The sequence below is a fragment of the Manduca sexta genome, unplaced genomic scaffold (genome assembly GCF_014839805.1).
Source record: "Manduca sexta isolate Smith_Timp_Sample1 unplaced genomic scaffold, JHU_Msex_v1.0 HiC_scaffold_63, whole genome shotgun sequence".
Lineage (NCBI taxonomy): Eukaryota > Metazoa > Arthropoda > Insecta > Lepidoptera > Sphingidae > Manduca > Manduca sexta.
This window is the reverse complement of record NW_023595440.1, coordinates 676,886-699,139: the sequence shown is the minus strand read 5'-3', so window position 1 is coordinate 699,139 and position 22,254 is coordinate 676,886. Positions and strand designations below refer to the sequence as shown.

Genomic DNA, 22,254 nt, shown 5'->3' with positions numbered 1-22,254 from the left:
CTTGAGTTTGATTGGGTTAAGTCACGAGATTAAAGTTTGATTAGATTAAGTCGAAAGACTTGAGTTTCATTGGGTTAAGTCGATAGACTTGAGTTTGATTGGGTTAAGTCGCGAGACTAAAGTTTGATTGGGTTAAGTCGCGAGACTAAAGCTTGATTGGGTTAAGTCGCGAGATTTAAATGTAATTGAGTTAAGTCGCTAAACTATATTGTGATTAATGATTTCTTATGTTTACGCGAATGTTAGACATTGAAATAAAACTAAAAACTATTTAACGGATTTTATCGCGGTTTTATATATATTATTATTTTCTCCCGACGTTTCGAAGACTTTGCAGCTTTCATGGTCACGGGGGGACTGAGGTGTTGTTCATCCGTAAAGTCAAAGTTACAATATCTACCTACATTTTCAAATATACAACTTTTTTAAATTTTAGCTGTTGACGGTCCGATCTACGCAGAATGAGCTCACAGTGTCTTGAGATCTGGCAGCCGGTCTTTTGGGTTCCGATTTAATTAAATGTAGAACAGGATCCCAGGCTTGTGCAAGCTTCCAACCATCTTCCCTATTGAAATTTGGGTGTTTTAATTTCAATAGCCTCGCGAATCATCTAGGCAGGAATCGGTGTTCTTTGGCAAGGATTTGTGGCTTGTCTAATCGCAAATAATGATTGGAGCCTCCTTCAGAATGTTCAGCGACTGCAGACTTCGTAGAGCGTCGGTGTTTCACGTCAGCTATGTGTTCTTTAATATAGGGACCCGCGTAAAAGAACACATAGCTGACGAAACCTACGAAGACCCTGAACTGATTAGGCTGAAACCCAAATCGCCAAAGCCCGATTCCTGCCTAGGGATTAGGCTAAAAAGCAAATTTCAATAGGGAAGATGGTTGGGCTTTGCCTGGATCTGTACACATGAACACCGGCAGATCAAGACACCGCTGAGACATGAAAGTTGCAAAATTTCAGAAACTTTGGGAGAAAATCAGTCCCGTGGAAAACCGCGATAAAATCCGCGATAACTTAGTTTTATTTCAATATATTGTGATTAACTTAAGTCGTGAAATTGAATTAAGTTGACTTAAATTATGCGACCAGAGACAAAACAGATTTGTTCTTAAAAGACGTAGTACACTTCATTAACTTTCGATTCAAACATCTCTCAAACATTGAGATTTAGTCGTCCTATTTCACCAAGTATTATGTACCCTGTGTTAAGCGTGCTAAGTCTCAGTTCTGCTTGGCAGAGGCTACCCTGCGACGGTGCTGGGCGTGATCCCATACGCGGGCGTCTCGTTCTTCACTTATGACACTCTGAAGCACAAGTATTTAGGTGAGTATTTAAATAGTGTGATAGACTAACTCTGTGACGTAGTAGTTAAATGTGAGGCTGACCCCACCATCATGTGGGAAGATTAGTCAGGAAGAGAGAGAGAGACAGGGAGAGAGAGAGGGAGAGGGAGAGAGAGAGAGACGTAGTATAGTTGCGTCTATGTGTGAGTGTGTATGTGTAAGCGCATTTATGCGTGCGCGTACATGTTTGTACGTCTTTCTCTCTCTCTCTCTCTCTTTCTTTCTCTTTCCCCCTCTCTCTGTTTCTCTCTGTGTGTGTCTGATCGAGACAAATAAATTTTATACATTAATAAGTGGTATTCGTAAATGTAATTGTTTTTCTATATAAAATTAGACAAAGGAATGTAACAATCAAGATTACATATAAATACAAAAACAAGCCACCCTGAGACGTGAGATGTCTCAATATGTCCAGTAGTTACACTGGCTATGTCCTTCAAACCAGTACACAAGTGACTACACACTGCTTGACAGAAATAGACATTGCAGTGGTATCCAGGCGGACTCTCACATATGAGAGACCTACCACCAGCAGTACCACTTATCTATGTGACCTTCACAAAAGCAACCTCAAATCTACATGATAAAACCAGCGCTCGTCTTCCGCTGAGCCATTGACGATAATCGAACAAACTTCAGCAGTATCGTGACGTTCTAATCCATATAATTTAGATTTCTTTTATCTGTATTTATTTAATGACCAACAGATTTGATAAAAGTCAATGTTGATTACAAACAGCTGCATCGATATATACGTACTATGTATAGTCCAGTCAAAATAGACAAAAAAACCTGTGTTTGGAAAAAATCGCATAGAAATGAAAATTAATAATACGTCATTATAAATAAAATGTCAAAGTCCTCATCGATCCTATGTGTGCAAAAAATTTAATTCAAGGTCAAAGGTCAAAAAATTAGTTTTTTTTTCATTTTTCTCTGAAACTGGTGGTATTGTAAAAATTGGTCAGACAAAAGTTGTAGATCATACCAACTGTACTGCAATCCGTACACTTTAGTATGGTCAATATTGACAGCTTGTGGTTGTGTACGAAGTGCCGCTCATAATATAACTCGATTCTAAGTGTAAACCTGGATTTGAATAAAACATATTAGTTAAATAAGTAAAATCATTTGTTGCTCAAGTGAATAAATATGTTATAACAGTGGCGTTTTGCCATTTTAGTTCAGATTTGAACAAATAGTTTATATGTACGTTCGTGTCTATAGAATATACGTCAATGCACAGTAATGTAACACCGAGCCATACATGTAACGTCGCGAAGTAACCTGCATACCTAAAGTGACTTTTCATTTTTGAACATACTCAAATGTTTATATTTATGAAGCTACTAGCTTCCGCCCGCAGCTTCGCCCGCGTGGATTTCGGGTTTCAAAAATGGAGAAGGTGCTCAATTTGTCGGGATGTTTTTTTAATTTATGGTGGTATGCAGGTGGTCCGATTGTCCGGTCAGGGTCTGATGATGGGATCCTGGTGAAATCGAAGGAACTTTTAACCATTAAGGTTGCACACGAAATGACGGAAGCTTAAAAAATGGAGTAACTTCTCCCGTTTTCCCAGCATTTTCCATCACTGCTATGCTCCTATTAATTGTAGCGTGATGAAAAGTATACTATAACCAGCTCAGGAGTATGAAAAGTTAAGTTAAAATCCGTCGAGTAGTTTTTGTTTCTATAACGGTTATACAGACAGACAAAAATTTTACTAATTGCATTTTTGGCATCAGTATCGATCCCTAATCACCCCCAGTTATTTTGGAAATATATTTCATGTACAGAATTGACCGCTCTACAGATTTATTATAAGTATAGATATGCAAAAGTAGCTCAAAAATTGTCCATAACGAAAACATGCATTTTAAAGTAAAACAAAAGAAATAATATCGTGAAGCCAACCAAATAACTAATGATATATTAAATTTTGTGACTGTTCAATTTAGTCGGGTCCGCGATATCACTTTTGTTGAGTTTCAGAACGCGACATTACATTATTATATTCTGTGCTCCAACGCACACTGCTTTGATGTTAGGAACACACCTACATTGCTTAGACAACAGTGAACTTTATACAATAGCAATAAAGCTCAAATTGACTCTACGTATTAGTTAGAAAACGTTTGTATGGGAAATAGAAAAATGCTGTTTTGAGGATTTTCTCGGCAATTATTCGAATATTTCTCACCTTTTAAACCTTCCCTAGACCTCCACGAATAATTCAAGACCAAGATAAGATAAATCCGTTCAGCCGTTCTCGAGTTTTAGCGAGACTAACGAACAGCAATTCATTTTTATATATATAGACTAGATGACCCCGTGAACTTCGTATCACCTACATAAATTTATTATTATTATTCATTGTGGAACGCAATTTTGCCATACCAATACGTATGTTATCATTATCTGTCTCCCGTTAGTCAACAGTAAGGTTTGCACGTGAGGTAGCTCGTCGCACATTTCATTAACTTCGACGATCTAAGTCATCTTCTCCGTGGCAATTTGCGACAATAACATTAAATAAAGTTCTCGTGCACTGAACAATTGATGATAGATTTTAATTATAGTCTTGAAATTTCTTTATTTGTTTTCTATTTTTGAGAACCAACTGACACTTTTACACTTTATTTATTTCTGAAATGTTTTGTATTTGAACAAAATAAACCAAAGAAATCGGACCTCATATTACAACTATGAAACAGACAAATTTCTTAACGCACCTACATATATGTGATAGCCAGACAAAAGACATCAAATGTTTCATGGCTAGGAACATTTTGTATTGAAAACTTAAATTGTCATTTTTAGTATTTTCCGTTATTTATTATTTATTTTCGTCATCGTTTAATCCATCCCTGGACTTCCACAAATAATTCAAAACCAAAATTAGCCAAATCGGTTCAGCCGTTCTCGAGTTTTAGCGAGACTAACGAACAGCAATTGATTTTTATATATATAGATATCTAATATTATGAGACTCATATTTTTCTTTTGAAATTTTTCATTCATTTCACTAGCTTGGATAGCCTAGTTCGTTGTAAAATGGACTGCCGAGACGAATGTCCGCAGGTTCTAAACCCAACACACCACTGACTTTTCTAAAGTTATGTGCATATTCTTTGTGAACTATCGGCTTGCTTTATCGGTGAAGGAAAACATCGTGAGGAAACCTGCATACCTGAGAAGTTCTCTATAGGAATTTCGAGGGTGTGTGAAGTCTACCCGCACTACAGCGTGGTGGACTAAGGCCTAATACCTCAGTAGTAGAGGAGGTCTGTGCCCAACAGTGGGCAATATAATACAGGGCTTTTTAGGTTTTAAAGCCAACAAATGTTATTTTTTTTATCATTCCTTCAGATTACTTCGGCCGCGAACAAGGCACGATAATGAACGTCATATTCGGAGGCACGGCGGGTGCCCTGGCGCAAACCACAAGCTACCCGCTGGACATCGTGCGCAGGCGCATGCAGACCAGTCGACGACGCGTGGACGGCTCCTACCCGTACAGCACCATCGCGGACACGCTGCTCACTGTGTACAGGTGTGTGTAGTGTAGTGTCCTCAGACTACTAACTACCCGCTGGACATCGTGCGCAGGCGCATGCGAAAAAAATAATATATATTTAACTTTGCTGACATGGATTTATTCGCCATCCTTACTTCGGATATCATTTTATAAGACGTATATCCGTCCCAGGTCCGAGGGCTGGCGCGGGTTCTTCAAGGGCCTCAGCATGAATTGGGTGAAGGGCCCCATCGCGGTGGGCATATCGTTCGCCACGTACGACGCCATCAAGAACGCGCTGCGGGAGGTACTCGTTACAATGCACAGGTATGTGAAAGAAAGAATTTTTTTATTTTTTTTTTTATATATAACTAGCTTTTGCCCGCGGCTCCGCCCGCGTTATAAAGTTTTTCGGGCTAAAGTTTTCCGTTATAAAAGTCACGCTATATATTTTCCCGGGTGCCTATGTTCTTCCCAGGGTCTCAAACTGTCTCCATACCAAATTTTATCCTAATACATTGGGTAGTTTTTGAGTTTAACACGTTCGGGCAGACCGATGCAGCGGGGGACTTTGTTTTATTATATATTTTTGTAGAACTTTTAAAGGAACAATCCCGTCATACATTATTGTTGCATAACTTTAACCGTTTACGCAGCGCACGCAACAGAAGCTCTCAAAACTAATAAATTGTCCCCGTTTTTGCATCATGTTTCATTACTGCTCCGCTCCTATTGGTCATAGCGTGATGATATATAACCTATAGCACTCCAGGAACAAAGGGCTATCCAACACAAAAATATTTTTTCAGTTCGAACCGGTAGTTCCTGAGATTAGCCATTACTGCTCTGCTCCTATTGGGTATAGCGTGATGATATATAGCCTATAGCACTCCACGAACAAAAGGCTATCCAACGCAAAAAAGAATTTTTCAGTTTGGACCGGTAGTTCCTGAGATTAGCCATTACTGCTCCGCTCCTATTGGGTATAGCGTGATGATATATAGCCTATAGCACTCCACGAACATAGGGCTATCCAACGCAAAAAGAATTTTTCAGTTTGGACCGGTAGTTCCTGAGATTAGCGCGTTCAAACAAACAAACAAACAAACTCTTCAGCTTTATATAATAGTATAGATTATCTGTTCGGCACTATAGGTCTTTTGTCAGTAAATTTTATCTTTAAAACAGATTTTGTTAATGAATGACTTTGTTGCCAAAAAATGAAAATAAAAAAGAAAGATTTATTATTGGAACAATAACAGTATAACGTGTACAATACAAGCGGAGACAAACAAAACATATACTTAAAGAAAAAATTATACCCATTGTGCCAACAATGGGAACCCTCATTCAGCTTCTTGCTGCAGTACCAGCATGACTGATACTGATACTGCACACACACACACATAGATACTTTTTATTCCCAAAAGGGGTAGGCAGAGGCGCAATACGGTATTTGACTGTTTGATTTTATGCATGTTTTAATATGTAACAGCAATTAGTAATAAAATAAATTCTGTGAAAACAGCATTAAAATTCGATAAGAAATGAGGCAGTAATTCATATTTCAAATATTGCTACGTGCAGGAATGTGAAGTGGGGATATCGCTCCATCTCTTTCATTCGCACGCATCCTCCTACCAAACTTCAAAGGCTTATAACGTGTGTTTTTCATCAGATTTCAATGATTTCTTCTGTTTTAGAATTTATATGATGTACATATTTTATAATAGTTATAAAAAAGGTCAAATACCTTATTGGTGCCCATATTTTTCGCCCCATAGGGGGCGAGCCTATTGCCATATCGGGTATAAATTCTTGATAAGGAGTAGAAGAACTCAATATCACTGCCCTATCCGGGAATCAAACCGGAGACTTCACTGGCAGTTACACCATACAACTCACCACCGAGCCAATCCGCTATTAAACTCATAATATTTATATTGAAATATATGAAGGCTATTTTAATAATAAAAATACTTTAGGACATTTTAAACGGTTTAAAAAAATAAGGAATTTCTCTATTGGTATTTGTTTTTCACCCCCTTATTCATAGACGTTATTTATCTAAGGACGGAGCACTGCTGTGATAACAAGTCTGTTTCTCAGTGCTGACGGCATGGCAGCGTTCGCAGTGCGTAGACATAGGGCCGTTGTAATTAGCTAATATTGAGATACAACTTGAATCTAGTTGGCTGTCAGACAAACGAAGCTGAGAAACAGACTCGTTATCACAGCAATGCTCCTTAGATAAATAATGTCTATGAATAAGGAGGTAAGTATTTACACCTATTACTCAGAGATTTGTGGAGCGATTGCCGTGATTCCTTTTTTATTTAATAAAGTGTATTCCCGATATGGTCCCGCTGCATTTTTTTTTGTTTTCCGTCCGTCCCATACTGGTACAGCTTATTTTGTTTCTAGTTTTCGGTCTGACGCAACGAAATTATAACATTAAACCTCGTGGAGGATTCGTAGAGACGTTCTGGGATCAATTCCTAAATGAAATATGTGAGTCGAATCTCTTTTGAGTGGCATGGTGTGGTGTAATTTAAAAAACTTTTTGCATTTTTTACTAACAAATATATAAGAAATGCTTTTGACTTAGGCGACATTTTTTATGATACTAAGTTTCAAACATATTGAAAATCAGGACTTAATAATAATAAAAAGACCACACACTTTTGTATGTTTGCAACCACCACACGCACACACATTTCAAGAAAATTATATCGTCGCTTGAAAGGCAATAATATCTAAGCGACAATCAGTACATTTTTGAGTAGTGATTATAACCTAGACCTACAAAACCTAGATCAAACGACGCAGAAAAAAATGGCGCATCAAAATATTTATATAATTATTTTTTGGTATATTTAATAATAATATCAGCCCTGTATTATATACTGTCCCACTGCTGCACGGGCCTCCTCTACTACTGAGAGGGATTAGGCCTTAGTCTACCACGCTGTAGTGCGGATTGGTAGACTTCACACACCTTCGAAATTCCTATAGAGAACTTCTCAGATGTGCAGGTTTCCTCACGATGTTTTCCTTCACCGTTAAAGCGAACGATAAATTCACAAAGAATACACACATAATTTTTTTAGAAAAGTCAGAGATGTGTGCTCTTGGGATTTGACCTGCGGACATTCGTCTCGGCAGTCCGTTCCACACCCAACTAGGCTACCGCCGCTTTTGGTATTTGGTATATTTGTCACTAAGATATGATTGCCTTACAAGAATTGATATACTCCTGGGGGAACGGACGGGAAGGTCCCCCACCTCACTTATTCATAACGCCGGCATGGGGAACGGCCATCCTATCAAATAACATGACCCTACCCTTTGCCGACCACACCTACACACGAACACTACCCTCTACAGCAACTCTTATCACTAATCACTCACATAGTATAAAACAAAGTCGCTTTCTCTGTCCCTTTGTATGCTTAAATCTTTAAAACTACGCAACGGATTTTGATGCGGTTTTTTTTAATAGATAGAGTGATTCAAGAGGAAGGTTTATATGTATAATAACATCCATTAAATAGTGGGGAAATATTGCACCCGTGCGAAGCCGGGGCGGGTCGATAGTATTACAATAAAACACAATAACAAAAAAAAAGCAAGTATTTCTGTGTTTTTTTAATCTAGTTAAAAAAATCGAAAAAAATGTCGCTTAAGACAATTTGCCTTTCGACCATCGAAACTAAAATTGTGTGTCAATCCTTTAACAAGTTTGGCAAAAGTTTTCTTTTTTCGTCTTCATGTGATTGTCGTATTGAATTTATATTTTCAAACTTTATTCGCAGGTAACATGCTTCGTTAGTCCGTCGTGTTCGGTTTAGTGTTTCCGCACGCCGCTAGATGTCACCGATAGTTGCGTTTCTTAGACGGTAGGTGGCGTTGTTATTAAATCGTTTGCATAGTGTAATGTATTACGATCGTAAAATATTTCTGTGTTTCTATATCAAATAATAGTTAAAAGGTTATTTTTTTATTGTTTTAAATGACGAGACGAGCTTGCCGTTCTGATGGTAAGCGATACCTATGAACAGTAGAAACACCAACACCTTGAATTACAAAGTATTGTTTGGTATTCCACTGCGCTCGCCATCCTGAGACGTGAGATTTTAAGTCTTATACTTATACATTATAATAATGTTTTTATATATTTTAATAGAACTACGTATTCTTTATATACTGATTGTATCCGATCGTTACACTCCGCAAACGGTTTTTCAATTGAAACTGTCTCGTTGACTGTCAGTGCGACTGAAGATAAATATTGACAATAATATATAAAAAGTTGTTTTACGTAGATTGACGAGCGGTGGAGATTATGGGAATTTAGTTTACAAATCGATGTTTTCTAAGTACACTATTGTATCTGAAAAATATTCACTTTTTTAACAGTTTTTTTTTTATATTGTCATACGTTTGTTAGCCTGGCAGGGCCGGCTTATACAAACGGTCTTGCGGGTGAGTGCTTCAGGCACTGTGAGTCCTTAAGTGACCATGCTGAGGACCCTCTAGAGGGTCACGGCCTCGGCTCAGGACGGCCTCTGAGTGAGGATGAGACATCAGCCATTATGGGTAACGCGAGAGGTGCGCAAGCGATATATCAGTCTACCTATTTTGCGTCGGCACGCGGCCGGAATTATCGGAAGGGTCGGAGGGACGGAGCTGCCGTCGTGTGGAGCTTTAACGTTGCGTTATCTAGCTACTGTTTATTACCAAATCCATTAAAAATGTAGTAAATTGTTTTTATAGATTTTTTTTTTCGTTTATTTAGTTTTGAATGAAATAGGTTTGGTATAACAGTACCTTGATAATGAAATGCTAAAAGTGGATCGCTATTTTTACAGATGCGATTGTTATCAGGAGACGTTGTAATGTTACATTTTATGTATATTTTGTAATGATTTTAAAGTATAGAATTAGGGTTTTCATGATATTGGATATCTAACAAAAATATTTTAGTAAAAAAATGAGTTTTTATCTTTCTTTTTTTATGTGACGGGATAAGCTTGTAGAATGAGATTATATCTACTCAAACAAATCGACTCATTGATCTTGACATGCGTAGCGTGTTATAGACCATGAAGACCTGGGTTCAATTCCTAGGCGGGAAATCCTTAGAAAAAGTTTTTTTTTAAAGAAAAACATGATTTTCCTGAGATTGTTTGACATATAGTCGGTTTTTGGGCCGTAACTACACGAGGGACCATAACCAAGAAGGCGTTGTACAATCGTCAAAATAAAATAAAAAATATAATGCTTTATTCATCACGTAAGCGAACATAGCGCTTATGATAAGTCAAGGTACATGAGAATATTTAATTATTACTCAAAAGTCGCTTATAACTAAAGACAATATAATAAACAGAAAACGGTCAAAATGTATGGATATATATTATCGACAAAGGTAATCTCTAGGGCAGGGATGGCGCACTTTCAAGGTTTATGTGCCATTATTTATAAAAAAAACTAGTTGACCCGACAGACGTCCCGTCTTAACTATGAATTCGCAGCGCGCATTCTGTCGATCGCTGACAGTTATTTCAAACAATTAACAGTTATATAAAATTAATATTGTCGTTAAGTTTTCTTTAATTTTCAAATTTTCTGTGCATTTTTTTGAATTTTTTCTTTCATAAGAGCCTTTTCCTGACAATAACAAACACAAAAAAATAATAGTGAAACCGGAGCAGCCGTTCACGCGTGATGGCGTGACCAAGGGAAATAGGGATTCATTTATATATATATATATATATATATATATATATATATATATATATATATATATATATATATATATATATATATATATATATATATATATATATATATATATATATAGATATATATAGATATAAGCTGTAACTTGCAATACAGGACCGGCTTTATCTATGAGAATGCCCGTTTTAGTGACTTTTTTATGAGCCAACTATGTTCTTAACCGCAGCCGTCGGATCCATAGTAAAAATGAACCAATCAGAGTAAAGCTTGACAATATTAGAGACTTGAATTAGTTTAACGCAAAGTCTCGTTGGGATAGTTTAGATAGTCGTCAGTTGTTGTCATTTTGTCTTCCACTCGTCAGTCTACGTGTTTTATTATTAAGTAGAGAATATGTATATTTTAGAATGATATTATAATTATAAAATGCAATATGAGAGTTGAATTGTGACGTCACAAAACGGTCAAGGGTGAAAATGTATAGAGGAGGTTAAAAAAAAAGATTTTTTTTATGAGACATTTTAATGGTTTAAAAATACAGTTTTAATTTTGAAAGATATCTTGGACTTATAGGCTCCTGAGGGTAAGTATCGTAAAATGGCGTGAATGTGGCCTCGTATTTTTTTCTAAGTAGTAACGAAACTCTTAATCAGTTTTTGACGTCACTGCGTGCAATATTTATGAATGTTGGTAATTTTATTACGAAAAATAGTATATTGTGATTTCGAAAAAAATATGCTTTGAACAGGTTTTTTAAAAAAAAAAGGGTTTAATAATATCCAAAAGTAAGTAATGAAACGGTGGAGTTACTTTTTTAGCATGTCAATTTATTTCATTTTATTTATTAAAAAAACGTGATTCCCATATATATTTGGAAAATGTTTTTTATGTGTTATTCCAATTTAATGGCGGTATATTCGTCCAATAATATGAAAAAAGCCTGAGGATTTTTAAAAAAAAGCGTCCAAAGCATATTTTTTTCAAAACATTACTGTTGGCTTATTCAAAAATGATTAAATGAGGTTGAATATTATAAGTTTGTAATGCTGTTCACTTTGAATGCTCATAAATATGAATGTATGAATATAAACGATTTTTGTAGCACTGATGCTATCGGTTACATGACGTTCCGGGTTCGATTGTTACTATTAGAAAAATCGCTCGTTTATTTGTACAGTCACCGACGTAAGTAGCTGAACAATTTTGATCTTTCAAATCGCCTACAAATTTTTTAAATTCGTACCAAAATAACGATGGCACATTATTTTTTCATGGAATTCTCAAATATCTAAAAATGTCATTACAAAAAATCATATATATTTTTTCAGGCTTCTTACAATAACATAACCTTCAGAAATTGTTCAGGGATTCGACCTATGTATTTTCCAAAAAAAATTGTCTATACATAAAAATATACAAAAAAAGTCATGGTCAATCGCCTTTGATCTTTTTTTCATAAAAATAAAATGTGTTTACTTGACTTACTACTTCTAAAAAAATACAATGAATATGTGCAGGCGATGTAGAATTCGTTCAACTGCTTTTGATTATTAAACGTGATACGTGATGTCTCTGAGTGAGACAGCATGTTAGACATAATATTTAAATATTTGATATTTTTTTATAAGAATCACAAATATTTGCATCGAACCCGCGACCTCATGAGACATTTTTTTCATATTTTTTTTTTGATGATATTATTAAATCTAAAATATAATTAAATTTTCTTTAGGAAAAAAATGGAAATGGATATTATTTGTCATAAAAAAAATGTTTTCTGCTTAATTGAACTAGTGTATTGTAGTTCATGTTGTTATATCGTCACAATGTTCACAGAAACTTCTCAAAAATTGTTTATAATTTTTCTTCGCGTTACTTCAATTGATATTTTAGTTTTTTACACCAAAATAACATAAAAAAATGTATATCACAGGTATACGGACTAATTAAAAACATTAGCCAAAATACAGTAAACAAAAAGAAATTCACAAAATTTTAAGCGACATACAGAATTTTGCAATTATTTTGTCCGACTGTCCCTCTTGGTTTATGTTCATCTGATTCGCAAGGGTCTGGGTTCTTTTACCATGTGAGGTATTACTTACATATTACTTGCTGAAACTAATTTGTGACCAACATGGCTCTCCCAAACCCGAGAAATGAAATTGGTAATTTTCGTTCGACCGTAAATTGAATATTATTTTAATTCTACTTGAAGTAACACGAAGGAGTGAGTACTTACGCACAATGTACGCGATATTGTATGAAGCAAAGTTAAAATACCTTTATTTTGGTATTTTACATCGAAACCCAGTTCTATCAAAATGTACTAACCAACAAATTATTGAAAAATAAATTTAATATCCAGGGTTGAAAGACTAAATGACATAAACGACATTTTTTTCGAAAAATTGTAACTAGGTTAAAAAAACATAGAAAAAAGTGCTGATTTTAAATATCTATGAAAGTAAGAAAGTAAAAAGTGACGATAGCCTAGTTGGGTGTGGAACGGACTGCCGAGACGAATGTCCGCAGGTTCAAATCCCAAGGGCACACAACTCTGACTTTTCTGAAAAATCATGTGTGTATTCTTTGTGAATTTATCGTTCGCTTTAACGATGAAGAAAAACATCGTGAGGAAACCTGCACATCTGAGTAGTTCTCTATAGGAATTTCGAAGGCGTGTGAAGTCTACCAATCCGCACTACAGCGTGGTAGACTAAGGCCTAATCCCTCTCAGTAGTAGAGGAGGCCCGTGCAGCAGTGGGACAGTATATAATACAGGGCTGATATTATAAGAAAGTAAGTGTCTCAAAAAATGTCGGTTAAGTCAATTAGCATTTTAACCGACGATATTTTGAAACGCAATTAATCCAAATGTGATTACTGTTCAACAAAACATGCCAAGATCTATTTATTTGACACAAAAAAGTATATATGAAGTAATCTACACAATTTGTTTTTGTACAAAGGAGCTAGCTGTAACAAAAAACAATACATTATTTATTTTTATTGCTTTTAATGACATAGCTTTCCGTTCGCCTGATGGTTAGCGATACCGATAAACAGTAGAAACACCAACACCTTGAATTACAAAGTATTTGGTATTCAACTGCGCTCGTCTGAGACATGAAATGTTAATTATTATGTCCAGTAGTTACACTGGCTACAATGTTCAAACCGGAACACAACAGTGAATACACACTGCTTGACCATACACCGGCGCCACACACAGACAAATATTTGAACAAACACTTTGCCACACATTTGAACACAGTAAGACACTGACCAAATTGAATTTTTTATGGCTTTCACTTTTACGTTTCCATATAATCGGTTCTTCAAGCAACTCGACAACTGAACGCTTTGATGTGTTGTCGAAACACCGATACCGAATGGCAAATGCGCAAACATTTAACAAACTTTGCACAAATACGCAAATACCCGTGCACACATGAGTTCAAATATTTTTGCTATGTGGCGTCGGCAGTAGAAATAGACATTGCGGTGGTACCTTCCCAGCAAACTCTTATATGAGAGACTTACAAAAAATGCAACACATTTGCTTCATACAATCTCGTCCTATTCTAGTCTCGCGGTGTGAACGTGCCAGTATGGGCTCCCGGCATGGGACAGTGGTACCAAGCTGGTATCTTTAGATAGTATTTGTATATACCTCACTATAGTTTGCAATGTATTGTATTGTTATTAAATGTTTATGGATGAAACGTTTTTTATTTACTTGCATGGACATTGATTCCTTCCTATCCGAATTTTGGTCATGGCAGAAATATTAACGGAGATGAGCCATGCAGGAGATAATAAATAAAATATATAAGTATATACAGGGTCATTTTGATATTGCGTTACTAAATGAAACCACATACTTATATACTTGGAAATAACACTTTACAATAAGTTATTTGAGCCGTGGATGTTAAATAAAAAAGTGGAAGTTTCAAACAAAATAAATATCAATAAAAAGTAATTTTAATTTTACGCGCTTTAAAGTTACTTCTTCTATTCCCAGAGAATTCGTCGACACGGCAACATTATACTTTCAATCAGAAATACACTCATGCACGCCATATTCGCATTAAACTACAAAATGATAAAAAAATCAGGAAAATAAAACCAGGATTTTTGAAGAAAATATTCGTTATTAATGCATAATTTTTGGTACAATGTCAGCAAAGGTGAAGACGAGTGTGTGAGTATGAGTGTGAGCACTCTCTGTTCCTTCTCATAGTCCGGTGAGACGACATGACCGGAGAGAGATCAGGACCAACGGCTTTACGTGGAACTTTCATAAACAGCATTAATGGCAGAATAATGGATTACCTTTTGGTCAATTTTTAATTGTCAAATATCCATCTAATACATAGTTAAAGGAATCAAATAATTATAAGTAAGTAACTTATTTTATTTATATAACTGGTTTATCAGGAATATAAAGACCTCCAGAGCGCCATATTTACTTTATTTTAAATTTAATATTGACAATAGGAGAAATTATTTTTATACTTAGTCTGGCCATAAATACTGTTACACTTAATTATAAAAAAATATTACATTTGAATTTCGAATCTGTCATTTTTATACGATTGTTCATTGTGTTTTCTCATTTTGGCGCCAATACATTGTAAAATATTTTGCGATATTAAAATGGTGTGGGGTGATAAAGAGAACCGAATCGCTGTGATAGCATTACACAAAGTAGGTATGGAGCCAAATGCAATTTTAAAACTCTCCATACACTTGGTATTAGTAAAATGTTTGTGTACCGGGCTATTAATAGGTACAATGAGACCTCCTCTGTTTGTGACAGAAAAGATCTGGCCGTCCACGTAGTGTTCGTACGAAAAAGGTGGTCAAAGCAGTAAGGGAAAGAATTCGAAGAAATCCTGTCCGAAAGCAAAAGATTTTATCTCGGGAAATGAAGATAGCACCTAGAACCATGTCGCGTATTTTAAAAGATGACTTAGGACTTGCAGCCTATAAGAGACGCACTGGCCATTTCTTAACTGATAATTTAAAGAAGAATAGGGTGGTAAAATCGAAACAACTACTGAAGCGGTACGCAAAGGGAGGTCACAGAAAAATTTTGTTTACGGATGAGAAAATTTTTACAATTGAGCAACATTTTAACAAACAAAATGACCGTATTTATGCTCAAAGCTCTAAGGAAGCTTCCCAATTAGTCGACAGAGTGCAACGTGGACATTATCCGACTTCAGTGATGGTTTGGTGGGGTGTTAGCTATGAAGGAGTGACTGAGCCATATTTTTGTGAAAAAGGTATCAAAACATCGGCACAAGTGTATCAAGATACCATTCTTGAGAAGGTAGTTAAGCCCCTTAACATCACCATGTTCAATAACCAAGTATGGTCCTTCCAGCAAGACTCGGCGCCGGGTCATAAAGCTCGGTCCACGCAGTCTTGGTTGGAATCGAACGTTTCGGACTTCATCAGAGCTGAAGACTGGCCGTCGTCTAGTCCCGATCTTAATCCGCTGGATTATGATTTGTGGTCAGTTTTAGAGAGTACAGCTTGCTCTAAACGCCATGATAATTTGGAGTCCCTAAAACAATCTATACGATTGGCAGTGAAGAATTTTCCCATGGAAAGAGTGCGTGCTTCTATTGATAACTGGCCTCATCGTTTAAAGGACTGTATTGCAGCCAATGGAGACCACTTCGAATAAGCTTTTTATATTTTTAATTGTTTTATATTTATGTATTAAACTGACACACTGTAAAAGTAATAAATGTTATTTGCAGTTAACAATTTTCTTTTTTCTTTATTACAATATTTATGGCAAGACTAGGTATTTTACCACAGCATAGCAAGGATTTTTATTTTCCTGGTCAAGCTATGTTCAAACAATTACTGAAGCGAGCCTATACTGTTTCATGGTAATTGCTATATATTATGCCAATTTAAAATTAGAAACTTGAAAATTAGCCTTTAAAAGAATAGGGAATATGTAGATGAGAAAATATAAGTTGACACAGACGCAAGGAAACAATCTAGTTCGTAGTACTGGATCATAGATGGCTTGGCCGCTAATGGAACTTCAATAAAACCAAAAGTATTTCACAATGTTTATTTATCAGATTGCTTTTATTTTCTTATAACTATTCTACATAATATTGCACGTAGTATTGACTCTAAATTAACCTTTTTAGACAAAATCTTGAAGCACTTATTTTAATACGCAATTAGGGTAATTTGTAAGGCATAAATTATCGTCGCGACATAGTTTATGCAAATATTTCCTTGTAGAACCAGGTTTTCATTATTGTATTTGTGTTTCGAAAGTCCTAAGAGAACCTGCACCATTTCTGATACACCAATTTTATTAAATATTGGAAAAATTACTGACACCTGAATGACTAGATAACAAAAATGATGACTGAATGAAGAAAAATTATAATATAATGCCAAAATGGTGAAAGAATGAAAAAATGATGATTGAATGATGAAATGGTGATTGTATTAAAAAAAATAAGATTGAGTGACAAAATTAATTGAATAAAAAAATATAATTGAATAACAAACGATTGAATAAAAAAAATCTACTTTTGATATTTTATATAAGTGATATTATTTTGTCTAAAAAGGTTAATATCTTAAGATCTACTTAATAATAACTTTTTGGAATTATTTCGGAATGTCTTCGGATACGTAGAGATCATTTTAAGTAATTAATATCATTGTAATAAATACTTTAAAGTTTAAAATACAAAAAACACAAATAAACAATTATGAGCCTTACGGTTAACCAATAAAAAAAATCTATTAGACACTTATAAGAAACATTATACATCATTAAAGAGTGTACGGTGGCTTCTTGAATCATAACCTGATTGCTTGGTAATTGAAATGCTGTAAATATTAATAAAACTTGTCCAAAACGTAATAAAATTGGATTTGATACACTTGATATTATGATAATATATACTAGCGGGTGCGGTTGGTTGAACTTCGATAGCAGAGTGAACTTTCCTCATAATTACTAACGTAAATTGAGATATAAAATAAAAATATGTTTTAAATTGAAGTATTCAGGACCAAAAAACCAATAAATGCTGACCTAAGAAAATAATTCGGTTGAACCGTAAACAAACAGATGCTATATATACTTGGCAGCGAATTCAACATTATTTATTTGTTTATTATTTCGGATTACCGGGAAATGATGCACAGTATCAATACAAGCAAAAAAAAACGCATACAACATTAAATAACTAAATTCTGTGCTCTTCAAGTAGGCAACCACAGGTTACATTCTTAATATTATTTGTCGTTGATATGAATATTCTCTTTGGGGCAGCGTGTGGGAGCACGATAGCTCATTTGATGATAGGCCTGTACCACACGAAACCTCTATAAGCGCAAAGCTTTTTCCTGGATGGACAAAGTCGTTTCCAAGCTATCCGCCGGCCATCATCGCTATATTACCTAGCTATGCCTAAGATTAAATGGATTTAGAGATAATTGACTACCTTCGACTTCGTAGAGCTATTAGAAGTTAGAATCTGTGTAAACTTAGAAAAAAGAAATGTATTGTGACAGTCTAATTTTGAATTACTTGTTTGTTTTTATACTACACCTTCTAGCCTTTCAACCATATATTTATTTAAATACAAGCCTTGCTTCATTTTCTTCCTGTAACCTAACAAGAGTTTCTCCGTCACTCACTACGTGACGTTCTGTAGCTGACTTACCGATTCTCATTCTTAACGTCAACATGTAGTATTTTCTGATTTAAGTTATTGGTATAATTGTAAAATGTATGACTATTGACTTCTTAGACAACTAAAACCTCAGTCCCCTTCGAACTCGTGAAAAGTGTTTATTCAAACTCTAATAACATATTGGTAACCATTACAAATTGCTTTTTAGACAACCAACACCTCAGTTAGATCTTCGGACTCGTAAAAACTAATTATTTAAAATCTAATAACATATTGGTAACCATTACAAATTGGATTCAATACATCCAACCATTATGTAACTTTTAAATCAATAGTTAATTTTGTAATGACCTCTAACAGCGAGTCATCGTTTACGCAGATTGCTTCATTGTAATATTTTGTTTCCTCACAATTTGTTTATGTTATGGTGGGATTAATCAATATCTATTGACGGGGTATGACGATGCAGTATTGCTTTTAACTTTAACATTTTCATTTTTGGGGATAGAGGAAATGTAAATAAGGATTATTACCCTGGGCGTCTTTTTCAACAAATTTTGTTAGAATATCGGGAGCATTTGATTAAAACGTGGTATTGTTTCATACTAATAAAAAACAACTTCATCGCCAATTGACAACATTTCAAAATGTAAACGTGCCCAAAACAAAAATACCGTTTCTTAATTTTTCTACTCTGAGTTCGATTATGAATTTTTAATATTTTTTTAATACTTAATTTCGGAGAAAAAAATTAAAAACCGAAAAATGCTTGATGACGTCACATATACGGTTGAATGAAATAGTTTCTTGGTCCACCTTATCATTTATTTTAAAAAACTAAGACACCGTCATTTGTCAATGTCAAATGTCAATATTACAATAGATACGTCACAACTGACACTTTCAACGAGAGAGACAGAAACAAAAAAACTGTCACTTCATTTTTTTTACTGCAAAGCAAAGGTCATTGCGTTTTGAGCCGTATATGTGACGTCATTTGGAGCTTACGTCGTTTTAGAATAAAACAAAATTCAAAGTGAAAATCATGAATGAAAATATCTGCATTTCGAAAAAAGAAAAAATATGGGTCCCATCATTTTTGATCTAGTTTCATAAAATATAAACATTTTGGTATGTTGAAAAAATGAAATGTTGTCAATTCAGGATATCTACACGGATAAAATCGTATATTTATGTTGGAATTGAAGCATTTACGGTAAAATTGGTTTTCTTTTAAGACAGTTGGCAAAGTAGAGTGGCTACCATGGGCGTAGTTCGAGAAGGGCAGAGGTGGCTTATCGCTCAGAAATATCTTTGACCACGCTAGAAAAAGGGTTGCGCTTACATGGGCTCCGCGTGGTGCAGGACTTTAGTTGAACTTCGACAGTGCCAGAATATGCAAGTTTTTACATGTAACAGCCGCTGAGCTTCTTACAATATCTGCCTACATTGATAGGTGGAGTCAAGCCAACATTTTAGTACTTTACTATCAAACCCAAATATTATTATTTTTGCCGCTGTAATAATACATAAATTTGCATGCTGTGGTCTCCTATAAATGAAGACGCACGTCACATTGTTAATTGTACAAATACTAGGACATTGTATTTATTATATGCCGTGAATCCTTTGTTGGGGTTCCTTAAATAAATAATTAAACATTTTCTTGGATTCCCGCTTACGAATTGTGAACCCCCATTTTATGTTCATGCCAACATACACACCCCGTCGAGTCTCCTATGGAACCTGGTCCACAGTGGTCCTGGACCACATTGGGAATCAACAGACTAAGGCTAACCTTGAACCACAATAGTGATGTTACCTCAACATTGAATCGATAAATATACCTAGTCTTGCCATAAATATTGTAATAAAGAAAAAAGAAAATTGTTAACTGCAAATAACATTTATTACTTTTACAGTGTGTCAGTTTAATACATAAATATAAAACAATTAAAAATATAAAAAGCTTATTCGAAGTGGTCTCCATTGGCTGCAATACAGTCCTTTAAACGATGAGGCCAGTTATCAATAGAAGCACGCACTCTTTCCATGGGAAAATTCTTCACTGCCAATCGTATAGATTGTTTTAGGGACTCCAAATTATCATGGCGTTTAGAGCAAGCTGTACTCTCTAAAACTGACCACAAATCATAATCCAGCGGATTAAGATCGGGACTAGACGACGGCCAGTCTTCAGCTCTGATGAAGTCCGAAACGTTCGATTCCAACCAAGACTGCGTGGACCGAGCTTTATGACCCGGCGCCGAGTCTTGCTGGAAGGACCATACTTGGTTATTGAACATGGTGATGTTAAGGGGCTTAACTACCTTCTCAAGAATGGTATCTTGATACACTTGTGCCGATGTTTTGATACCTTTTTCACAAAAATATGGCTCAGTCACTCCTTCATAGCTAACACCCCACCAAACCATCACTGAAGTCGGATAATGTCCACGTTGCACTCTGTCGACTAATTGGGAAGCTTCCTTAGAGCTTTGAGCATAAATACGGTCATTTTGTTTGTTAAAATGTTGCTCAATTGTAAAAATTTTCTCATCCGTAAACAAAATTTTTCTGTGACCTCCCTTTGCGTACCGCTTCAGTAGTTGTTTCGATTTTACCACCCTATTCTTCTTTAAATTATCAGTTAAGAAATGGCCAGTGCGTCTCTTATAGGCTGCAAGTCCTAAGTCATCTTTTAAAATACGCGACATGGTTCTAGGTGCTATCTTCATTTCCCGAGATAAAATCTTTTGCTTTCGGACAGGATTTCTTCGAATTCTTTCCCTTACTGCTTTGACCACCTTTTTCGTACGAACACTACGTGGACGGCCAGATCTTTTCTGTCACAAACAGAGGAGGTCTCATTGTACCTATTAATAGCCCGGTACACAAACATTTTACTAATACCAAGTGTATGGAGAGTTTTAAAAATTGCATTTGGCTCCATACCTACTTTGTGTAATGCTATCACAGCGATTCGGTTCTCTTTATCACCCCACACCATTTTAATATCGCAAAATATTTTACAATGTATTGGCGCCAAAATGAGAAAACACAATGAACAATCGTATAAAAATGACAGATTCGAAATTCAAATGTAATATTTTTTTATAATTAAGTGTAACAGTATTTATGGCCAGACTAAGTATGAACCTCAGTCGAATCATTTGTATAAAAAAAAAGAATGGTCTAAAGCTGAAATGGGCGATCAATTACAAAATTGCAAACTACATTTTATGTTTAAAGAGCTGCAGAGATCGATTAAACATTTTTTCTGTATAAAACCTTTATAAAACTACTAACTGACTAGATTTATGTAATAAAAAAAATACATTGTTTAATATTTTATCAAAGGGATTATACGCGGACTACTATTTATTACAAAAAACATATTAAGCTATTTGTACAGCATTTTAAATCTTACATTATAATAAAAGGTCATGCTGTCATTGCGTTACTAAATGAAACCACACACTCGTTTTCACCTTTGCTGACATGGTGCCAAAAATCATCCATTAATAACGAATATTTTCACCAAAAATCGTTCGTATCGATCGTATATAATCGTAGTTTAATGCGAATATGGCGTGTGCGTGGGTGTTTTTCTGACTGAAAGTATGATGTTGCCGCTGCGACGAATTCTCTTAGAGTAGTAGTGGTGGCTTTAGGGCGCTTAAAATTAAAATTACTTTTTATTAATATTTACTTTGTTCAAAACTTACACTTTTTAATTTTACATCTACGGCTCAAGTAACTTATTGTAAATTGTTATTTCCAAGTAAGTAAATTGTTATTTCATTTAGTAACGCGATGTCAAAATGAGCCTGTATGATGCAAATTTCCTAACGCAAATGATGTATTATTTATGATTAAAAAACAAACCCACATCACCCCTTTATTCTCGAAGGGATAGACAGATGTGCAATCACGGCGCC

The 22,254-nt window shown here is 35.3% G+C and overlaps 1 protein-coding gene across 2 annotated transcripts in view; it reads left to right on the top strand.

Annotated features, from left to right (window-relative positions):
* Window positions 1-10,431, top strand: part of LOC115454068 (mitochondrial coenzyme A transporter SLC25A42) — a 27,334-nt gene extending 16,903 nt beyond the window's left edge. Inside the window, exons 6-10 of one of the 2 annotated variants that reach the window (XR_005113980.1) lie at window positions 1,246-1,331; window positions 4,721-4,904; window positions 5,061-5,195; window positions 7,293-7,379; window positions 8,684-10,431. Coding sequence is in view for 1 of the 2 variants with exons in the window: in XM_037447173.1 (XP_037303070.1) it covers window positions 1,246-1,331; window positions 4,721-4,904; window positions 5,061-5,195; window positions 8,684-8,687 (409 nt within the window). In the remaining variant the exon portion in view is untranslated. The remainder of the gene's footprint in view (window positions 1-1,245; window positions 1,332-4,720; window positions 4,905-5,060; window positions 5,196-7,292; window positions 7,380-8,683) is intronic. The other variant, XM_037447173.1, reaches the window with a different exon arrangement.
* Window positions 10,432-22,254: the final 11,823 nt, after the last annotated feature.